This window comes from Fonsecaea erecta (genome assembly GCF_001651985.1).
Source record: "Fonsecaea erecta strain CBS 125763 chromosome Unknown Scaff5, whole genome shotgun sequence".
Taxonomy (NCBI): Eukaryota; Fungi; Ascomycota; class Eurotiomycetes; order Chaetothyriales; family Herpotrichiellaceae; genus Fonsecaea; species Fonsecaea erecta.
In genome coordinates this window covers 127109-144915 of record NW_017387248.1, presented here as the reverse complement: position 1 = coordinate 144915, position 17807 = coordinate 127109, and the positions used below count along the sequence as shown (strand labels likewise).

Sequence of the window (17807 nt, the reverse complement as noted above, 5' to 3'; positions counted from 1 at the left end):
TCGACCTTGACCTATCTGTCGAGGAAGCTCTGCCCCGGTCCAGACAAACATCCTTCTGGACGGCAATCACCATCATACACACGCATACGTGGACGTTGATCTGAGGACCGCAGTGTTCTTGATCTGCCAATAATCGACCATAATATCTGTTCAGCATTTTTCCCATCCCACAAAGCATCATTAGCGCTTTTAATTCGGACGACTATTCTTTGTTCATCACACCACAGCTCTACAGCAGCCTAACGACACCCCTGACGCATTGTAACGAGTCAAGAGTCTCAACGACACGCCTTCTTCTTGAGTAAATGTATCATTCCCCTTTCTCATGTGTTGCAGCCCCGTTGCCCGTTCCCTCGAGCTGACCTCCGGACCAGACAGCGAATAATACCTGAGCATCCCATTGACTTTCGAAAGAAAATCTATCCAAAAAATATACTAGCATGTCGTCGCCAACAGTCCAACTCGCCTTCACCCTCCGCACCTCACCCAATGTCCGCACTGTGCACTTGCTCGGCTCATGGGACAACTACAAAAACCAGCTGCCCCTGTCGCTGGTCAAGGACCCTGCCGCCAAACCAGGTTCCTGGAAAGGCTCGTTCCGTTTCCAAGGCTCGAATGCACTCAAGTTGGGCTCTCGCTACTGGTACTACTACATCGTCGATGGATACCACGTCTCCCACGACCCGGCCAAGGAATTCGTGACGGAGAAGACCACGGGTCGCAAGCTCAACATCATCGACGTGCCGGGAGGAGACAAGGCCAGCGCCAAACCAGCAAGACCTAGTGTCAACACCGAGGTGTCGACATCGCGCCACAGCAGGGAGATCCCCCACGGCCGTGCCCTGAGCCCGGGGAAGATCCAGCATCCCAAGCCCAGCAAGCCGTACGCGTCCCGCCAGCTGCGTGAGGCCGACTATGAGGTGTCACCCGTGGACGATCTCGAGGAGCGCTTCGCTGGCTACCACATTGCCGATTCGTCAGCATCGCCGTCCGAGTTGTCAGACTCCAGCTCCTCGTCCGGTACTGCCTTCTCGCGCTCGTCCCCCTCCAGCATGTCAAGTGTCAGCGACCACAGCTGCCGCTGTGAGCGCTATGGAGTGACACGCTCCGGCCAACGGGTCAAAATCGACTGCGGCGGTAAGCGCTGTGGTGCATGGAGCTCCAGTTCCTCGGAGTGCGACTCGAATGACAGTTCGGAAGAGTCCAGCGAGGATGAGCGGGAGCGTCGAGCGAGGATGCGCAAGGAGGCGGAGAAGAGGGCTGCCACGGCGGCACCGACAACGAAGGGGAAGACCAGTGGTGGTGGAGACGACCGGAGGAGGACTGTTGTTGTGGAGAAGAGACGCAGGTAGATGAGAGAAAGAGAGAGAGGGTTGGTGAGTGCATTCGTTGCGGGAGGAGAGCCTTCCTTCTCCCGTGGCAATCCCACGTCCAACGACGACAAGACCACACCCACACTCGCACACAGACGTCGGCCTAGAATCCACCGTTTCGGTAATCAGACCAAGGGGAAAGAGAATCTACTAACCAGCAGCGAAACATTTGCAACGACAACCGTCCCATACCAGAGTCAATCCTACTAGCCCCTCGGGCCGTGCGATGGCTCGGACCCATGTCAAAGGAACAAGAACTCGCGGAAAGGGTTGGCAGGGTGGTTGCGATGGAAGGGAGGGAATGCACGCCTCAAGAAGAGGAGCAGAGAGAAGATGGCAACGTTGAAGGCAAGGACTACGCGCCTGTGGCCACCCCCTGGGACGCTCCGTCAAAGGAGTCCCAATGACAAGAAAGGAACAAGAACAACACGAGCGCAACCTCCGATAATCGGGCAGATATATCCACCCTAGGCAATGATGTCCATGGAATGAATGGTTGGAGGTGGCATATGCACGACACTTTATAGATGCGCCTCCCTTTGATGCCCTCCCCTCCGCTCTCTTTGGACATGGACTAAAAATCAGTTCAGTTCTGGGAGGGGGGAAGCAGCAGAGGCTCGGGCTTGATAGTATTCAACCCGACGAACCAACGTTCGATGCCTGCATCACCTTATGAATGAATCCAACGTTGTCGTTGGTTCTGTGTTTGCCTTTCCTGTTCCTTCGTCATGTCCCAATGGGCTGAGAAGATGCCTCGAGGGCATCGTTTCTCATCCAGCTCATGATCACTCGTCATGGCATACGTGAAGCTGTGCACTTAGTTGTTCGCCCAACATATACCCTCTGGACTAGCCACACACATACACACACACTCTCCCTTTCTGTAATCCCCGAAAGAATACCTGATGCGGCAGTTGGAGTGACTAAGATGAACTGATCTCGAAAGAGAGATAGGGTGGTGAGAACTACTACCAGAAAGAGAACGGTCCCAGAAAGAAAGAAGCCAGCCATAGCTTCACAACAGAACTGAGCTTGGGTCTTGTCCCCGAAAAAACGGCCTACAACAGGCAAACGACAACGTCTGTTCTCAGGAGCCCGACACTGGTGTGGATATCAGCCACCGCCGCCACGGGGACTTGATCCTATCCTAGAGCCCGAAATCACTCACTCACTCACTCACTCACTCACTCACTCACTCATTCACTCGGCCCTATTGTTGTCTCGCCTCCCAAGTTTTTGGGGAGATGGGCAGTTGCTTGACGATGGTCATCGTTCGTTCGGTGTTTATAGATCCCCCTTGGCCGATTCGGGGCATACTATATACCTCATGTATGTATGCATATTATGGTTCCTGGATATTCTGGTGAACTCGAACATGGACATTCACGGTTTCCGTTATCATCAATCTCAACTCCAAGGACTCTCGTGAGACCAAGCATATTCAAGATGCCAGCAACAACAATGGAGGAGCCAGAGGTTCACGCCTTCTTCGAGTCCGTGACAGGCTCATGGCAATACGTCGTCGCGGACACGCGCCAAAAGACCAAGACCAACGACGCCGTCATCATCGACCCTGTCCTCGACTACGACCGCGTGACAGGCAAAGTGTCGACGCACTCGGCCGACCAGATCCTCGCCCTGGTGGCCGACCGTGGGTACACCGTCACGAAAATCCTCGAGACGCACGCCCACGCCGACCACCTCTCCGCGTCGCGCTACCTCCAGAACATCCTCAAGGAGCGCCAGCGGCAAAGCACCACCGCCCCTCGGCTGCCGCAGGTCTGCATTGGCCACCGCATCCGCCAGGTCCAGGAGACCATGTCCAAGATATACGGCGTCCCTGACGCGGACCTCGGCGACGCATTCGACCACGTCTTCGCCGACGGCGAGACCTTCGCTATCGGCTCCCTCCAGGTCTGCGTCTTGCATCTGCCCGGCCACACACCCGACCACATCGGGTACGTGGTGGGATCGAACGTCTTCACCGGCGACTCCCTCTTCAATCCCGACGTGGGCTCCGCACGCTGCGACTTCCCCGGCGGCTCGGCCACGGACCTGTTCCGGTCCATGCAGCGCCTCCTCTCCCTGCCGGGCCATTTCAGGCTCTACACCGGCCACGACTATCCCCCCGACAGTCGCGACGTGCCCGTTGGCCTGAACGTCGAAGGAAGCAAGGCCATGCCTTTCACCACCGTGGACACCCAGGCCCGGGAGAACAAGCATGTCAAAAGGGGCACGCGGATGGAGGACTTTGTCGCCTGGCGGTCGGAAAGGGACAGCTCCCTCGCGGCCCCCAAGCTGCTGGCCCAGGCCATGCAGGTCAACATTCGTGGCGGCCGCTTGCCTGCTGAGAGCTCGGAGGGCTTTAAAATCACGGAAGTGCCCGAGCGAGTGGTTAGAGTCCCGAAGGCTGCTGCTGCGTGAGGAACGGTGGCAGAGAGAGAGAGAGAGAGAGAGAGAGAGAGAGAGAGAGAGAGAGGAGATGAAGACGAAGTTTCTTGTCATTTGACATTACATAGCTGGCGCCGGAGGATATGGACTTTTGCTCAGGTTCTGTGTGCGAGCCTACAGTAGGTAAGTAGATTGATAGAGGAGTCCTTGCGAGATGTGTGTATGTACCAGGTGCGTTTCATATTATTTACCGTCTATCTACATATACTTTTCTATTTGTTCGATCCACTCTCTCTCTCACATCCCCACCCCAACACACGGGAAGACGTTTCAAGAGTCTAGTCTATTCTAGATACGTACAAAGCGCCGGCTTCGCGCGCATGAATTCCCTCTGTCTATCCTGAAAAGTACCGTGCGTCGACGACAGGGGCGCGGTCGAGCTTGAAGTATCCCGGCTGCAGCACCTGGAAGACCTGTTGGGGATCGTATTTGGCGGCGACACGCTTGAGGCGCGCCTTGTTGGCGGCGCCGTAGCTCTGGATCACGTCCTCGTACACGCCGCCGTAGTTCATGTACACGTAGGCGTTCTGCTTGCCGATTTGTGTCGCGGCCGCCTTGATCTGCGTCAGCACGCTCGTCACGAACGCATATACCGTCGCGTCGTCCGACGCATTGTCCCACCAGCACGCCACGTGGATCAGGTACAGGGGTCCGTCCGCCACCGCGATCCCCAGCGGGTTGCCTCCGTTCTTCTGCATGTTCTCGATCATCGGCAGCGTGATCCCCTGGTAGATGAGCACCGGGTTCGCCCCGGCCACATTGGCCATCGCGGGGAGTTCTTGGTAGAAGATGTCCTTGGCGAGCACCGCGAGGGACTCGTCTGCCTTGACCGTCAAGCCGTAGTACGTCTCGCGGAGCCCATAGGGGTTGGAGCTCGCCAGCTCCGCCGTGTAGGCTGCCAGCTGTCGGTTCTGCGTCGAATCCGAGATGGCGGTCAAGGCGTTGTAATTGTCCCAGATGGCGGCACTTCGACCGTTGGGCTGGCCGTAGTAGAGCTCGGCCGATGCGATCTTCGTCCCGTTGCTCTCCAGCCAGGCCACCCACTGGCCCGCGTTGCCGTCGTTGGGGGAGTCACTCACGACACCGGCGAAGGCGTTCGCCAATCCGGCGAATTGATCTTCTGTGTAGATACGAGTGCCGCCCCACAACTCGCTGCCCGGCAGGCTGATGGCGAGATAGTTGAAGTTGACCACGATGCCAAAGTTGTTGCCACCGCCGCGAAGACTCCAGTAGAGGTCGGAGTTGGTGGTCGGTGAGGCGGTGACCTGGACTCCGGAGGCGAGAATCACGTCGTACGAGGCAACGTTGTCGCAGGCCCAGCCGTAGAGAGAAGAAAAGAAGGATATGCCTCCTCCAGTGGTCAAACCACCCACACCAATCGGTGCTACGCGTCCACCGAGGACTGCCAAGTTGTATGGGGCGAGGGCCGTATACACGGCATTCCAGGTATTGCCCGGTCCGACTGCCACGGTCTTCTTGTCACTGGAGACGGTGATGGTGTCGAGTGCGGCAAGAGAGACAGTGATGCCACCTTCGATATTGGAGGCACCCTGGAATGCTGCGTGTCCACCGCTCTTGACCGCAAACGGGCAGGTCGTCAGACGAGAAAGAAGAATCACCACAGCCACGGCGCCTTTGTTGGGTGCCTTGAAGATGCAGTAAGGCTGCACATTCTCTTGTATCTGAGACCAGTAACCCGACGTGAAGGCTGTATATGCGGCACTGTTACTGAACTCGACGCTTTGCGCACCATACAGGAGCTCCAGAGAGGCGCACTGTTCGACCGAGGTCAGCTCACCTACATCCGCCATTGGACTCTTCAACGACTTACAGCAAGCGTACAGGCAGCACTAGACGAGCGTTCGACAACTTGGGCAATAGGAAGTGCCGACACGTCGACTCCCATGTCCACCAACGCTTGTGTGACGTTGAAATCTGCCGGCTCGAGTCCATCGGTAGAGTTCAACGGTGCATTGTCAGGTAATGCGAGAGGTGCATCGGTAGAGTTAGACTGTGCATTTACAGCCAGTGCAAGGGCTGCCCAGAGGCAGCCAGACCAGAGACGCATTGCCAAACAGGGAAAGATAGCTGATGATCCGACCAAATTGGAGAACAGAGACAGGAGCAGGGAAGTGACAAACGTTCGAGGAAGGGTGTCGAAGTCTTGTAAAGCAATTGGGGCTTGCTTGGCCTCCCCAGGGTCAATCTCGCAGTTCAGCCTAGCGTCGACATTCTGTGCAGCGGATGATAGACTTCGGTAGGTCGGCCGCCGCTATCGCATTCTGGTAGACTGCGTGTGTTCCATGTGCATGATCGCCGTGGCGAAGCCTGCCGAAGGGGACGGTCAGTCTTCGAGCCGTTCTCTCGGTCTGTGTCTCGGAGCGCTAGTCGACACTTGCAGCAGCCCTTGTACTCGTCGATGAAGAAACAGGGACAATTTCCGACACTCTGCAAATTACGGGGTACATGTCGAAATGGCTCGACTAGGTCAATAGCCAGGGTCCAGACCATAGAAACACAGGGACCCAGGGTCGGTTTGCATGGGGGCGGAACAGTACTCGCCCTCGAAGGTCGAACAAAGGTGGAAAGCGCCATTGTGGCGGAATGCTGGGGCTTAACATGGCTTGACAGGATCAGCACGCCCGCAGCTCCACCAGCGGCATCTTCATAGCCTGTTCGAGGTCCTGTATATGCAAGGAACAAGGAGGGCAAACAAGAGAAGTCTTCGGTAGTGAAATATCAAAGGCGAAACAACGGACTTAGCTACAAGACTGGCGTGGCTTGAAGAGCTAACCCGCGGCCCGTGTATCCGAGCAGCGGTAGCGTTGGCATGCTAATAACGTCCGGCTTCTGGACTAAAGGCAAAAGATTGGGGACTTCATCTATACAAGTAAGCAGAAGAAGGAAATTCGGCTCTGTTGTAAAGCCCAGACTCACTTGTTAGAGTGACAACAACGAGGCACAAGAGCAACAGAAAACATCAGGAAGTACCATTCTTGATGTTCCGCTGTAGGCATATAAGCACATTCCCCAGAGTAAACAAGCCTGCCTGGGAACTTTCCGTGCAAGGTAACCCTGTTAGGGAGGACTTAGATCGTGCAGTAGCAGGCTGGTGCTTATGCCCGACTAACTGAACGCCTAGGAAGAGCTAGGCTTCATCTTCCATCCCTGGGATGGGTGCAAGATGTTCCAGCAAGGGTTTGGCCACCAACTTTGCCCAGGCTTCCCACCGAGGTTGCCCTCGCCAAAGGGAAACCCAGTCGAGGAGGGAAAGGTTTAATGCCATGCATACTACCGGTAGATCAGGACCTGGCGGGCAACAAGCCAGAGCTTCGTCGGGAAAAAATCTTGATCGGCTGGGAGCCTTGCTCTGTGCAGAGCCCATTCCCTCATGCCTTGGACATGACTGGCCCCTATTAGTCTCTTTGAGCCTCGCCTCCCTTTGTCCAACCTATACCTGGCGAAACTCAAAAGGATGGAATCCGAGGACAGAGGACAGAGTACAAGAGGTGTCGGACCCATCTGTCGCAGCCAGTAGATCCCTCGTCCTCACTTGTGCAGCATCGACTCTGCTCACCTTCGCTCTCTCAAAATGGGTGGCAACTATGTGACCGAGATCTCTGTGAGGGCGACGGGCATCACGATGATCGTGTTGACCACCTTCGTCGCCGCCTTCCGCATCTTTGTGTCAGTCGAGCAACAACGGAAGTTCAGTTGGGACGACGGCTGGCTTCTGGCGGCCTATATCTTCTTCTTGGCGCTTTCGATCCTGTACATCGTTGCAGCGCCTACCATGTTTAGGCTCACAAAGCTTGCTAACGGGGAGATACCATTGTACCCGACGGTGGCCGATGATGGGCTCTTTATCCAGAAGATATTCTTCGTTACCACCTCGGGCCTGTGGCTCTGCCTGTGGAGTGTCAAGTTCTCCTTGATGGCCGTCTACAAAAAGCTGATGACGGCCTTGCCAAAAAAGCTCCGATTGTGGTGGGCTGTGGTCGTCTTCTGCCTGGTGGTTCGTTGTCCCCGCGTTTTCTTCTAAGATTTGGCTAATCAGGCCAGGTTCTGGCGGGTGCCATCACCTCCTCAATGCTGTCCTGTTCGAGCATGAAGGCGTGGTTTACAGCTGGGGCTTGCTCAACCCCTCGCGATGTCAAAGCTGCAAGTATCAGCCTCTGGTACGCTTATGCAGTTGACATCCTCACCGATCTCATGAGTCAGTATCCGAGTTCGCAGCGTCAGCCAACCACTAACAGTGTTCCAGTAATGCTCCTACCTCTCGATCTCATCTGGAACTTGAAGATGCCTCGGACACAGAAGATGAGCATTGGTGCCCTCTTCTGCCTTGGATTTGTTTGCATTGCGGTAGCAACAATTCGAGTCAAGGAGCTTGGAAGCACGGTCAACAACAGCCAACCCAGCACTACCTGGCTAGCGTTATGGGGCATCGTTGAGTCCTCTATAGGTAGAGTATTCCCTTGCCTCCATCCTTGATTCCCTGTTCTGATCGATTCTCAGCTGTCTTGATTGGCTGTGGGCCGGGCCTTTACCGTAAGGCCAGAGCGGTCTATCAAACTCGTCACGGATCGACTCCTTCTCGCGGCTATGCACGATATGCCAACAGCACTTCCGCCAGAGCCCAGTCACAGAACATTGCCCTCGAAACTTACCAGTCGAGGAAATCTCGTACGAACATCACATCAAAAATCAACGACGCTGCCAGCAGTCAAGAAGAGTTGGCAAATACAAACCTCGAGCCCGGTATCGGTGACACCAAAATGGCGACTGAGAGCATCAGAGAGCGGGATGTGGATTCGGTACGCCACTGGGATGACAGACCTCATGCATATTAAAAGTCAGGACACCGCCCATGGCGCAGTGTTGGCTGTCGCTTCGGCACGAGAGGAATGAAAGAGAACCCTTGCTACCGCAGGCTAGTTGTAGCAATGCGAACACCGTGTCCTGCGCGGAATCGGGCGGCTACACACCGCCACTTGTCGAAACGTGTACAATGATTACGGCTTTTGTACTTGATGACTTGCAAGCAGATGTGTCAGAATGAAGAGACGACTTAGTGGCAAAGAGAATCTTGGATCTCGACCAAAAGGTTGCGGGCAGACCTTCAAATGACCTACGTTATTCATACAACGTGATGTTCCGGCGATATAAACAAATGGAAATCGGATCTTTTGCAGCTGGGAGCGGAAGTCTGATACGCACAGGTCGGCTCGGTAGTGTGATGGTAGGCATCTGATATTCGCTCTCATACAGGGCTGATACATTAGTGCCGACTTTTAAGGAAGGTTCTTGAAGAGCAGGTGAGACGAAGGCAAGTAGAGCGACGAGCCACTAGTTACTTTATCAAAAGGAGGCACTGAGAAGGGCAGGTTTTCCGCCGGTACTTTGCAACCAGTGAACCGTGTCTCTGCTTTTCCATTATTATCCCATTGACCAGACTGTTTTTATCTCTCCATTCTCTTGTTATTTCGAGCTGGGGTTTCTCGCTTTTGGCCACGATGGTACACCACATTGCCCTACTCTTTTTTTCCCCGTCTTCGGCTGGTGACTGGCTGTCGAGGGCTCGATAAGACCGAGAGTCTAGCTCGACCGTACAGCCCTAAATTTTCCGCAGCCGACTTTGCCAGGAGGAGAATAAACGTCCCTCAGTCGCTGTCTTCCCGTACTCGGACCGCCGGAGACCAAGGGAGGCCCATATCCACGCGAAGTAGTTGGGTGACACGACATGTACCGGGAGACCAGGACTCGGGTAGCGAAGGATTGTCTAATAATGCATAAGAGAATCTCAAAGGTTCGGAAACGGTTAGTGAGCGATGCAGATGAGGTGGGCATGATCCAGTCAAGGGCCAGCACATGTTTCCATCCTCCTGCCACCTCATCATCGCAGACTCCCTTCATGCATGCAAATATCCCCGCATCCCGACGATCAACATGCGAGGCACCTGTTCTGAAGTTTTGTGTTGTCGAAGTGTCTGGAAGAGAATGCATCGGCATCTGCTTTTCCTCCGACTGGACCAATCCGTTGGCTGTCTACATGCAGGTGTTCAATAAATTATCCTATCATCCACCTTTCTTCAAAATCATTAATGACGCGAGATCCCACTGACCTGCATTGCGGGAGCGGACGACTGCCATTCTATCAGGTTGATTCGGTGATACCGCAGGATTCTCTTGCATCAAACGGTCTCGTCTCTACCGTCTTGCTTCTTCCGCTGGACGCGGCTTCATTCTTACATGGATCAAGGTCTCTTTTTTAACTTCTAACTTTGGATCCAATCCTATGACCGTGAGCCAACACACCCAGACTACGTCGAGACCGTGCATCGGCGTCTATCGACTCTTACGTCTGGAAATCTAGCGGCCTGTCCCCATGCAGCTGGATTTCTCTGGTGGAGATCGGCTGTTATCAGGATGTGACATGGGTACCAGTCTCACGGTTCGGGTGAGAGAATGAACAAGAATGGTCCGCCCAGCGCGACTATCGCAGATGCTAGCTGTGGCCGAGGTTTCCTGTTCACTGCACGTCGATACTGTGGGAGGCAGTCGTTCCAATGTCTCCGCAGCTGAAAAGCAGACATACTCCTCTTCGAGATCCATGTTCTACTTTCTCTTTGTCTCACAATATTCCTTTACCGCAAGCTCATCATGGCCACTACAGAGCCCATATTGACAGAACCCAACAGTTTCCTCCCGATTGACACCAATCTCGCGGGTAATACGTTCTCTGACCCACTTCAGGATGACGGGGAACACGGTCTCGATTTAAGTTCCCGAGATTCGAAGGCCCATGCTCAAGTGGCGGTGACGGATATTTCTTCTGGTCAGAGCAGCACGGAAGAAAATGGCCTTAGCCCTCTGGATTCAGAGCCGCCTCCGGTCGTTGAGTCACCAATCTCGGAAACGGCTGATCTTAATCCTTTGGCTAAGTTCCCGCCAACAAGGCAAGACTCTGCCTGCTATTTGGATGAGAACGCCGCCACCGCGCCTGTCATCGATGACATCCGGAACGAAGATGGTGCAGCGGCTGCCAACGAGGTCGTACCCGAAAGCCGGGCGCCAAATGTGTCGGCGCTTATCATCGACCTGGGTGATGTTTTGTGCAACTGGACAGCACCAGAAGCACTACCAATCTCGCCCGCAATGCTCCACCGGCTCCTCAAGACTCGGTTTTGGCATGAATACGACTCAGGTGTTATTACACAAGAAGAATGCTACAATCGTCTTGCTACCCAATATGGGCTTTTGCTGTCTGATGTGGCAGAGGCGTTCAAGCAAGCCGCCCAATCGCTCAGCCCTGACCAAGAGGTCTTTGGCATGATTCGAGACTTGAAAGAGACTTACCGCGGCTCGTTGAAAATCTATCTTATGTCAAACATCCCCCTGCCTGAGTGGAAGGCCTTGGAAGGGGACACGCGATACGATTGGACTCTGTTCGATGGCTTTTTCATCTCTGCTCAAGTGGGCATGTGTAAACCCGAGCTTGGATTCTTCCGCCATGTTCTAAGCAGCATCAATAAGAAGCCGAAGGATGTCATCTTTGTGGATGACAACGCTGAAAATATCCTCGCAGCTCGATCGCTGGGCATCAGATGCCTCAGATACAAGGATGCCGCCGGGGTGAGGCGATTCTTCCACCACGTTTTCGACGACGGCGTCGATCGAGGACGGCAGTGGTTGCAAAGGAACGCGAAGAATATGTGGTGCGAAACTCCCGAGGGACGAGAAGTGAGAGACAATTTTGCCCAGCTCTTCTTGTACGAAGCCGCCGGTGATTTGTGAGTCTTGACGCATCGAACTCGGGAAATTAGTTTATTGCTTGCTAACAGTCGGACGACAAGAAATCTTGTCTCGTTGACCTTCTATGAACGGACGTGGAACTATTACATTGGTGAGCTATTCTGTGAACGTATTTGCTCTGAAAGAAACTGAGCAAGGCGAAAGAGAAACCCATCGATACGGTGGAAAAACACCCTGACGACATCGATACGACTTCGTTGGCCATGATCCTCCTGCCTCACGACCTCGAAAAGGCTCACTCAATCCTTGATGAAGTGTTGTTGTACACTAACAGAGATGGCATCATCCTGGTGAGTATTCTCCTTGTGCGATCCTTCCTGTTGAGATGGAGACCGACTCTTTACAGACGTATTTCGACAACAAACGGCCCCGTATTGATCCCGCCGTGTGTGTCAATGCTCTTCGCTTCTTCTACAAGTATGGCCGAGACGATGTGCCCGCACTGCAGCCTACCAAGGCTTGGGTTTCGGACGTCCTGTTCTATCGAGCATACCTTGATGGAACGTATTACTATCCCAGCGGAGATGTCTTCTTGTACCTTTTCAGCCGCCTCCTCAGCGCGAATCCCCAGAGCGATATTTACCGCAGTACTAGCGCTCTTCTGCGTGAACGATTGCAAGAACGAATCGGCTCACCGGGAGACGCAGTAGAGTTGGCCATGCGAGTTATTGCAAGTCTTGATATGGGTCTCAAGAATGATATCGACCTGAGGAAACTGGAATTGCTGCAGGAAGAAGATGGCGGGTGGCCGATTGGCTGGCTCTGCCAGACTGGGAAGATCAGTCTGAAGATTGGAAGTCGAGGTGTGGCGACGGCGTTAGCCGTCAAGGCCATCGAGATGGCGCAGAAGAGGGCATGACGGAGGGAAGACAAGGACAACGGGCGTCCTTGATATGTGGTCTCACAACACATTACGGGCACACGTGGTTGTCTCCAGCTCCAACTGCATTCTCAGCCGTACAGCCTCTCCTATGTCTTCTGTGATACGGAGTGCAGGATACACAAATTAATACAATTACACATTGTCCGTCAGGGTGTCAAGACTCGCCGGGCACGGGGACACTGGTTTTTCCGATGCTAACCGAAGGATTAACAACTGCCCACCTGTGATTGGCTGTGACGCATACCCCTTCAGGATGCGGGGGTGGGTTGGAAGGAACTGGGCACTACGTCATTGGATAACTATCTGCCTCTTTGTCAGGTGCCTTTCGCCTTACAAACAAGCCTAACATCTACCCAGGATTCCAGCCTTGAGAATCTCTCATCTTCTCTTATTTCTGGCATACCAAGCACCCCCTATCATCTTCACTGTTAGCCCTTCTCTTGAAAGTTAACCCTGTAGTCGCTACAGAGTCATCCCTTCGCCATGGCCGCTGCCCAAGTTTGCCCTGTGGTTGGCACAACCAACACCGTCCTACCACCACAACACCCCGAGTTCGACATGGACAAGCCTGGTCAGGTGTGTCCCGTCACCAAAGCCACCACGGACCATCACCACAACCTCCACAAGCATCCCGGTATCTTCGACTCGTCCAGCCAAAACCTTGCCAACGCCGATAACTGCCCTGCGCTCACCAAGATCGTCAGCCGTCCGGAGCAGCAGGCCATGGACGAGGCCATCTGCCCTGTTGTGGGCACTGTCTCCAGTGTCTTGCCTCCACACCATCCATCGACGAAGGATGCAAAAGACGGCGATGTGTGTCCCGTCACCAACGCCAAGTTTGAGCATCACAAGAGCAATGTGCACGAGCACCCCAGCCTTGAGACTGCCCCGAAGGGCGCGGTCTGCCCGGTAGTCGGAAAGCACGCTTGAAAGAGCTGGGACTATACTTCTGAAGAATATTTTAGGTGGGAATGGGGCGTCGAATGCTAATATGTCTGCATCGTCGGTATAACTGTCAGTGTACACTGTGGTGGCTCGATCTGCTACTTGTCTGAGGCTGTGGTGGATCTCAACATCTACTTAAATGAGTGTGCTTGTACTAGCTTCCGGCATAAAAACGTCGCTATATAGCAGTTTACGTTGTACCACAAACAGAGGCCATTTGCTTTGTCTATGAATAGTTCCTCGTACCTGCCTCGTTCCTGGCCACCAGCTGGCATCCTGTTGCTTCGGCAGATTGTTACTCCGACCCGACCACCAACAAACAAATAGCTGCACTTCGTTATTGTTTTCTTTCAGGTCCAAAACACTCGTATGAGATATCTATCAGCTTGATAACCCAGTAACCGAGCCTAGACTCGAGCGCTGCGTACAATTCGGCCACTTGCCGTGTCTTGTGACGCTGCAGGTCTCCAGCCGCAATCCTCAAATGGACGATCATCCGGGCTGATTGCTCGGCTTGAAGCTAGACATGCACGACGTTCTCTCTGTCCAATCCTGGCGTTGGTTCTAGCAGGGGATCTTCTTTATCTGCATGCCCGAAGAATACTACCTAAGGCCACGGCCGGAATCATGACCCCTTATATGCCAATGCGGAGATCAGATTCGGCCTTGTCATTGGGAACAAGACGTTGGGAGGTGGCTTCTTGATAAGGTGTTCGGTAGGTGGCTTCTTGATACCGGCTATGGCAGAGAGATTGTGATCTTGAATCCCGTTCGCAATATAAAATCCCTTCTGCGAGGTCGTCACAGACAACTTATCTCACCCTTCGAATCGCCAATGCACTTTCCGTGAAAGCTCTAGCACGCGACAGAGCACGACTTGATCACCCCAAAACCGTCTTTCGGTCGACACCCTAATATCAAACGAGAATCATGGGGCAATGGGCCCGTGGGAAGGGACCTCTGTCTCGCCTGGCCCCGACCTCACAGATGGCGCTCCTTGTCGCTGTTATCTCGGTCTCAGTTGTCGACTCCGTGCTCTTGGGCTATGATAGCTCGATCATGGGCAGTCTCAACGTGATGCCATCATATCAGAACTATTTCACTCTGACGACGGCCACCAAGTCGCTGAACACCGCAATCTCCTATGTGGGGGGTTCCTGTTCTGCCCTCGTGGCTGGATTCGTCGTGGCGTGGATTGGTAGATGGAAAAGCATCATGCTTTCCTCAGTGATCACTCTCATTGGCGCAGTCATTCAAGCTGCGTCCCAGAACATCGGCATGTTCATTGCAGGTCGGTTCATTGTTGGTGAGTTTTGAGCGAGATCAGGAAACTTGAGAACAGCGCAATGTCTGACTTGACATAGGATGTGGCTTGGGCATTGGGCAGACAGCGTGTCCCACCTACGTGGCAGAGACTGCTCCCCCTAAGCACCGTGCGGTGGCATTGGGGCTGTACTATGCTTGCTGGGGTGTTGGGACTCTTGTCGCTTCAGGGGTTTGCTATTCGGTAAGTCGTTTGGCGGTTGTTACCAAGCCACTGCTCAACTATGACACATTATACAGACACAACACTACTCATCGACCTGGGCTTGGAGAACCCCGAGCTTGGTCCAGATCATCCCTAGCGTCCTTTGTATGATTGTCCTACTGTTTCTTCCAGAGTCACCTCGATTTCTCGTTGACCGTGACCGGCACGATGAGGCCTTGGAGGTACTGGCAGCGTTAAATGCCAATGGTGACAAGGATGATCCGGTCGTGCTGGTGCAGTACCGCGAGATAACCGACACGATTGCCTGGGAGAAGAGTCAACAGCTGTCCTGGAGACAAGCGTTCAAGACCAAAGCAAATCGGAAGCGTATGATCATCACCTCTACATTTTCCATCATCGTCATGCTTCCAGGAACCAATATCATCACCTTCTACTTTGGTGACATGCTGGTATGTTCAGCCTTGAAGCCAGAATAACCAATAAATGCTAACTATTACATAACAGTCACAAGCTGGAATCAATGATCCGACCACTCAGCTGGAAATCAACATCATCTTGACCTCGTGGACGTTGGCCGTCTCTCTAGTGGGAGCCTGGTTCGCCGACTCCATGGGCCGAAAGACGCTCTGCGCGATCAGTCTCGCAGGCCAGATTGTGACGTTCTATATTCTCGCCGGACTCACCGCGGCATATGGCAACTCGACGGACAAGTCAGGGATCTATGGCACCATAGCGATGATATTCCTCTACAATGCGGCATACGCGTACGGGATTACTCCGCTTACGGTGCTCTACCCGCCCGAAGTACTGTCATACTCGCTGAGGTCAGTTGGTATGGGTCTGTACACGCTGACCACGAAGCTCTCGGGCCTGCTTGTGACGATGGCATTTCCTTTTGCCCTGGACGCCATCGGATGGAAGACATACATCATCAATGCGAGTGCGGATATTGTGATGCTGGTCGGTGTAATCTGGTATTGGGTCGAGACAAGGGGCCTTACGCTCGAAGAAGTGGACAAGGTGTTTGACGGCGTCAAGCATTCGGACGTACCTGATCTCAAGGCCGTCACTGACGGGGAAGTGGAAGTCGGGACTGAGTTGCTGAAGACCGTAACCAGCAATGTGGAGAGCCGGGAAGTGGTGATAACGAAGGCGAAGTGAGTCGACGGGAAGGACATGGCCTGGCCGTGGATTGCATGAGGAGCATTCGATGGTGTGCTGGCACGCGTGCATGCCGATCAAGTGCCTCACTAGCCATGCACCACAAAACCGCGAACCTGCATCAGGGCAATGATAGGAGACGGACGGAGAAGAGCGTAGAAACCATGTCCCTGTTCCCTTTAAAGGGGCTCTTATCAAGATGCCCTGCATATGGCTATACCTCCGGTGTTGGAGATCAGTATAGCATCCCGCCCTGCCGTCTAATTTGTATCTCGTGCGGGGGGACTGAGCTGCCCCATCAGGGTATCTGATATCAAGACTCCTTTCCAAGGATGATCGATTAATCCCATTATCTGAATTTGCAGGACTTCTGATATCTATTGTCTCCCTATCCCACCAAAGTAAATCCAGGCAGCGCCGCTTGCGACCCGTCTGGAGCACATGATGGCAGAATCGAATCCGATCCCCGTCGTCTCGTTCGAGAAATTCCTCACTGGCGACCGTGCGGGTCAGAAGGAAGTCGCCCGACGGGTCTACGACGCTTTCTCGGAAGTTGGATTTATATATTTGAAGGAACATGGTATTCCCCAGACGAGAGTGGATGAGATATTTGCTCTGGTAGGCATCACGAACAACACAGCTCACACCCTGGGTAACCCATCACACCCCTTTTTGGCGACAGCCTTACTACGTCTGCGACTCGACCATCCGGCTGGAGAATGGCAGCACCTCAGATTTGCAGTTGACATCAGCCCTCAGGATATGAATCGAGTTTTGACTCTGTCTCTACACAGGCTGAAAAGTTCTTCTCCCTTCCCCTGAGCACCAAGCTCGCCTACAAACTCTCCTCGGCACACGTGAACCAGGGATACACTGCCGATGGAGCGGAGGGCGTCAACGACCACAAGGAATGCTACGAGCACCGTCGCTTTACCAACGATCTGTGCCCATCAGAAAGCGACCTGCCGGGCTTCAAGTCTACACTCGATGACTTCTACCAGCAATGTTTCTCCCTCGCCATGAACGTGCTCAAGTGTCTCGCCATGGTCATGGACCTCGGAGACGACTTCTTCGACGCCATCACGAAGAAAGCCGACCCGCAGATGCGGCTGCTCCACTACCCGCCCATCGAGCGCCGCGTGATCGAGCAGCAGGGACACGCACGAATCAACGCCCACACGGACTTCGGGCTGTGCACGCTGCTCTTCCAGGACGGCGTGGGCGGGCTGGAGGTGGACCCGTCGCACGAGAACAAGTTCATACCGGCGCCGCCTATCCAGGGCGCCGTGCTGATCAACATCGCCGACCTGCTGCAGCGGTACACCAACGGGCGCGTCAAGTCCACGCGGCATCGGGTGGTCAGTCCCTCGCTGGACCGGTTCAACGGCGACGTGTTGCCATCCCGCTACAGCATCCCCTTCTTCGTGCACCCGGACCCTGAGACTGTCATCGACCCCATCGTGCTGTCCGAGGGCGAGGTCAAGTTGTACGAGCCGGTCAATGCGGGCCAGTGGCGGGACTGGAAGACCGCTACCAACTACAGACTGAAAGGCGACAATGGCGAGGAGGTGAGTTTGAGGAGCGTGGCGGTCGAGACCTGAGGCGGGTGGACTAGGTCGCAATAGTGAAACGGAGCGCGTACGAGATCTTGATTATCTCTTGAATATATGAATATAAGTTTGAAATCTGA

General features: G+C 54.1%; 8 protein-coding genes across 8 annotated transcripts; 7 read left to right on the top strand and 1 right to left on the bottom strand.

Moving 5' to 3' along the window:
• Positions 1-440: 440 nt before the first annotated feature.
• AYL99_06124 (hypothetical protein) lies at positions 441-1352 on the top strand (the record flags this gene model as incomplete). Its single annotated transcript, XM_018837634.1, has 1 exon — positions 441-1352. One exon carries the CDS (start codon positions 441-443, stop codon positions 1350-1352), a length of 912 nt encoding a protein of 303 aa, XP_018692194.1.
• A 1467-nt stretch (positions 1353-2819) lies between these two features.
• AYL99_06123 (hypothetical protein) lies at positions 2820-3797 on the top strand (the record flags this gene model as incomplete). The annotated part of the gene is made up of 1 exon (XM_018837633.1): positions 2820-3797. The coding sequence occupies one exon, from the start codon at positions 2820-2822 to the stop codon at positions 3795-3797; it is 978 nt and encodes a 325-aa protein (XP_018692193.1).
• Positions 3798-4159: 362 nt separating this feature from the next.
• AYL99_06122 (hypothetical protein) lies at positions 4160-5892 on the bottom strand (the record flags this gene model as incomplete). Its single annotated transcript, XM_018837632.1, has 2 exons — positions 4160-5599; positions 5656-5892. The coding sequence occupies 2 exons, from the start codon at positions 5890-5892 to the stop codon at positions 4160-4162; spliced, it is 1677 nt and encodes a 558-aa protein (XP_018692192.1).
• Positions 5893-7416: 1524 nt separating this feature from the next.
• On the top strand, positions 7417-8677 carry AYL99_06121 (hypothetical protein; the record flags this gene model as incomplete). Its single annotated transcript, XM_018837631.1, has 4 exons — positions 7417-7839; positions 7887-8040; positions 8089-8289; positions 8343-8677. The coding sequence occupies 4 exons, from the start codon at positions 7417-7419 to the stop codon at positions 8675-8677; spliced, it is 1113 nt and encodes a 370-aa protein (XP_018692191.1).
• Positions 8678-10487: 1810 nt separating this feature from the next.
• AYL99_06120 (hypothetical protein) lies at positions 10488-12498 on the top strand (the record flags this gene model as incomplete). The annotated part of the gene is made up of 4 exons (XM_018837630.1): positions 10488-11617; positions 11681-11730; positions 11784-11929; positions 11986-12498. The coding sequence occupies 4 exons, from the start codon at positions 10488-10490 to the stop codon at positions 12496-12498; spliced, it is 1839 nt and encodes a 612-aa protein (XP_018692190.1).
• Positions 12499-13005: 507 nt separating this feature from the next.
• Positions 13006-13452, top strand: AYL99_06119 (hypothetical protein; the record flags this gene model as incomplete). Its single annotated transcript, XM_018837629.1, has 1 exon — positions 13006-13452. The coding sequence occupies one exon, from the start codon at positions 13006-13008 to the stop codon at positions 13450-13452; it is 447 nt and encodes a 148-aa protein (XP_018692189.1).
• A 1002-nt stretch (positions 13453-14454) lies between these two features.
• On the top strand, positions 14455-16117 carry AYL99_06118 (hypothetical protein; the record flags this gene model as incomplete). Its single annotated transcript, XM_018837628.1, has 4 exons — positions 14455-14773; positions 14832-14974; positions 15031-15405; positions 15461-16117. 4 exons carry the CDS (start codon positions 14455-14457, stop codon positions 16115-16117), a joined length of 1494 nt encoding a protein of 497 aa, XP_018692188.1.
• Positions 16118-16561: 444 nt separating this feature from the next.
• Positions 16562-17718, top strand: AYL99_06117 (hypothetical protein; the record flags this gene model as incomplete). The annotated part of the gene is made up of 2 exons (XM_018837627.1): positions 16562-16769; positions 16877-17718. 2 exons carry the CDS (start codon positions 16562-16564, stop codon positions 17716-17718), a joined length of 1050 nt encoding a protein of 349 aa, XP_018692187.1.
• Between the last annotated feature and the right edge of the window lie 89 nt (positions 17719-17807).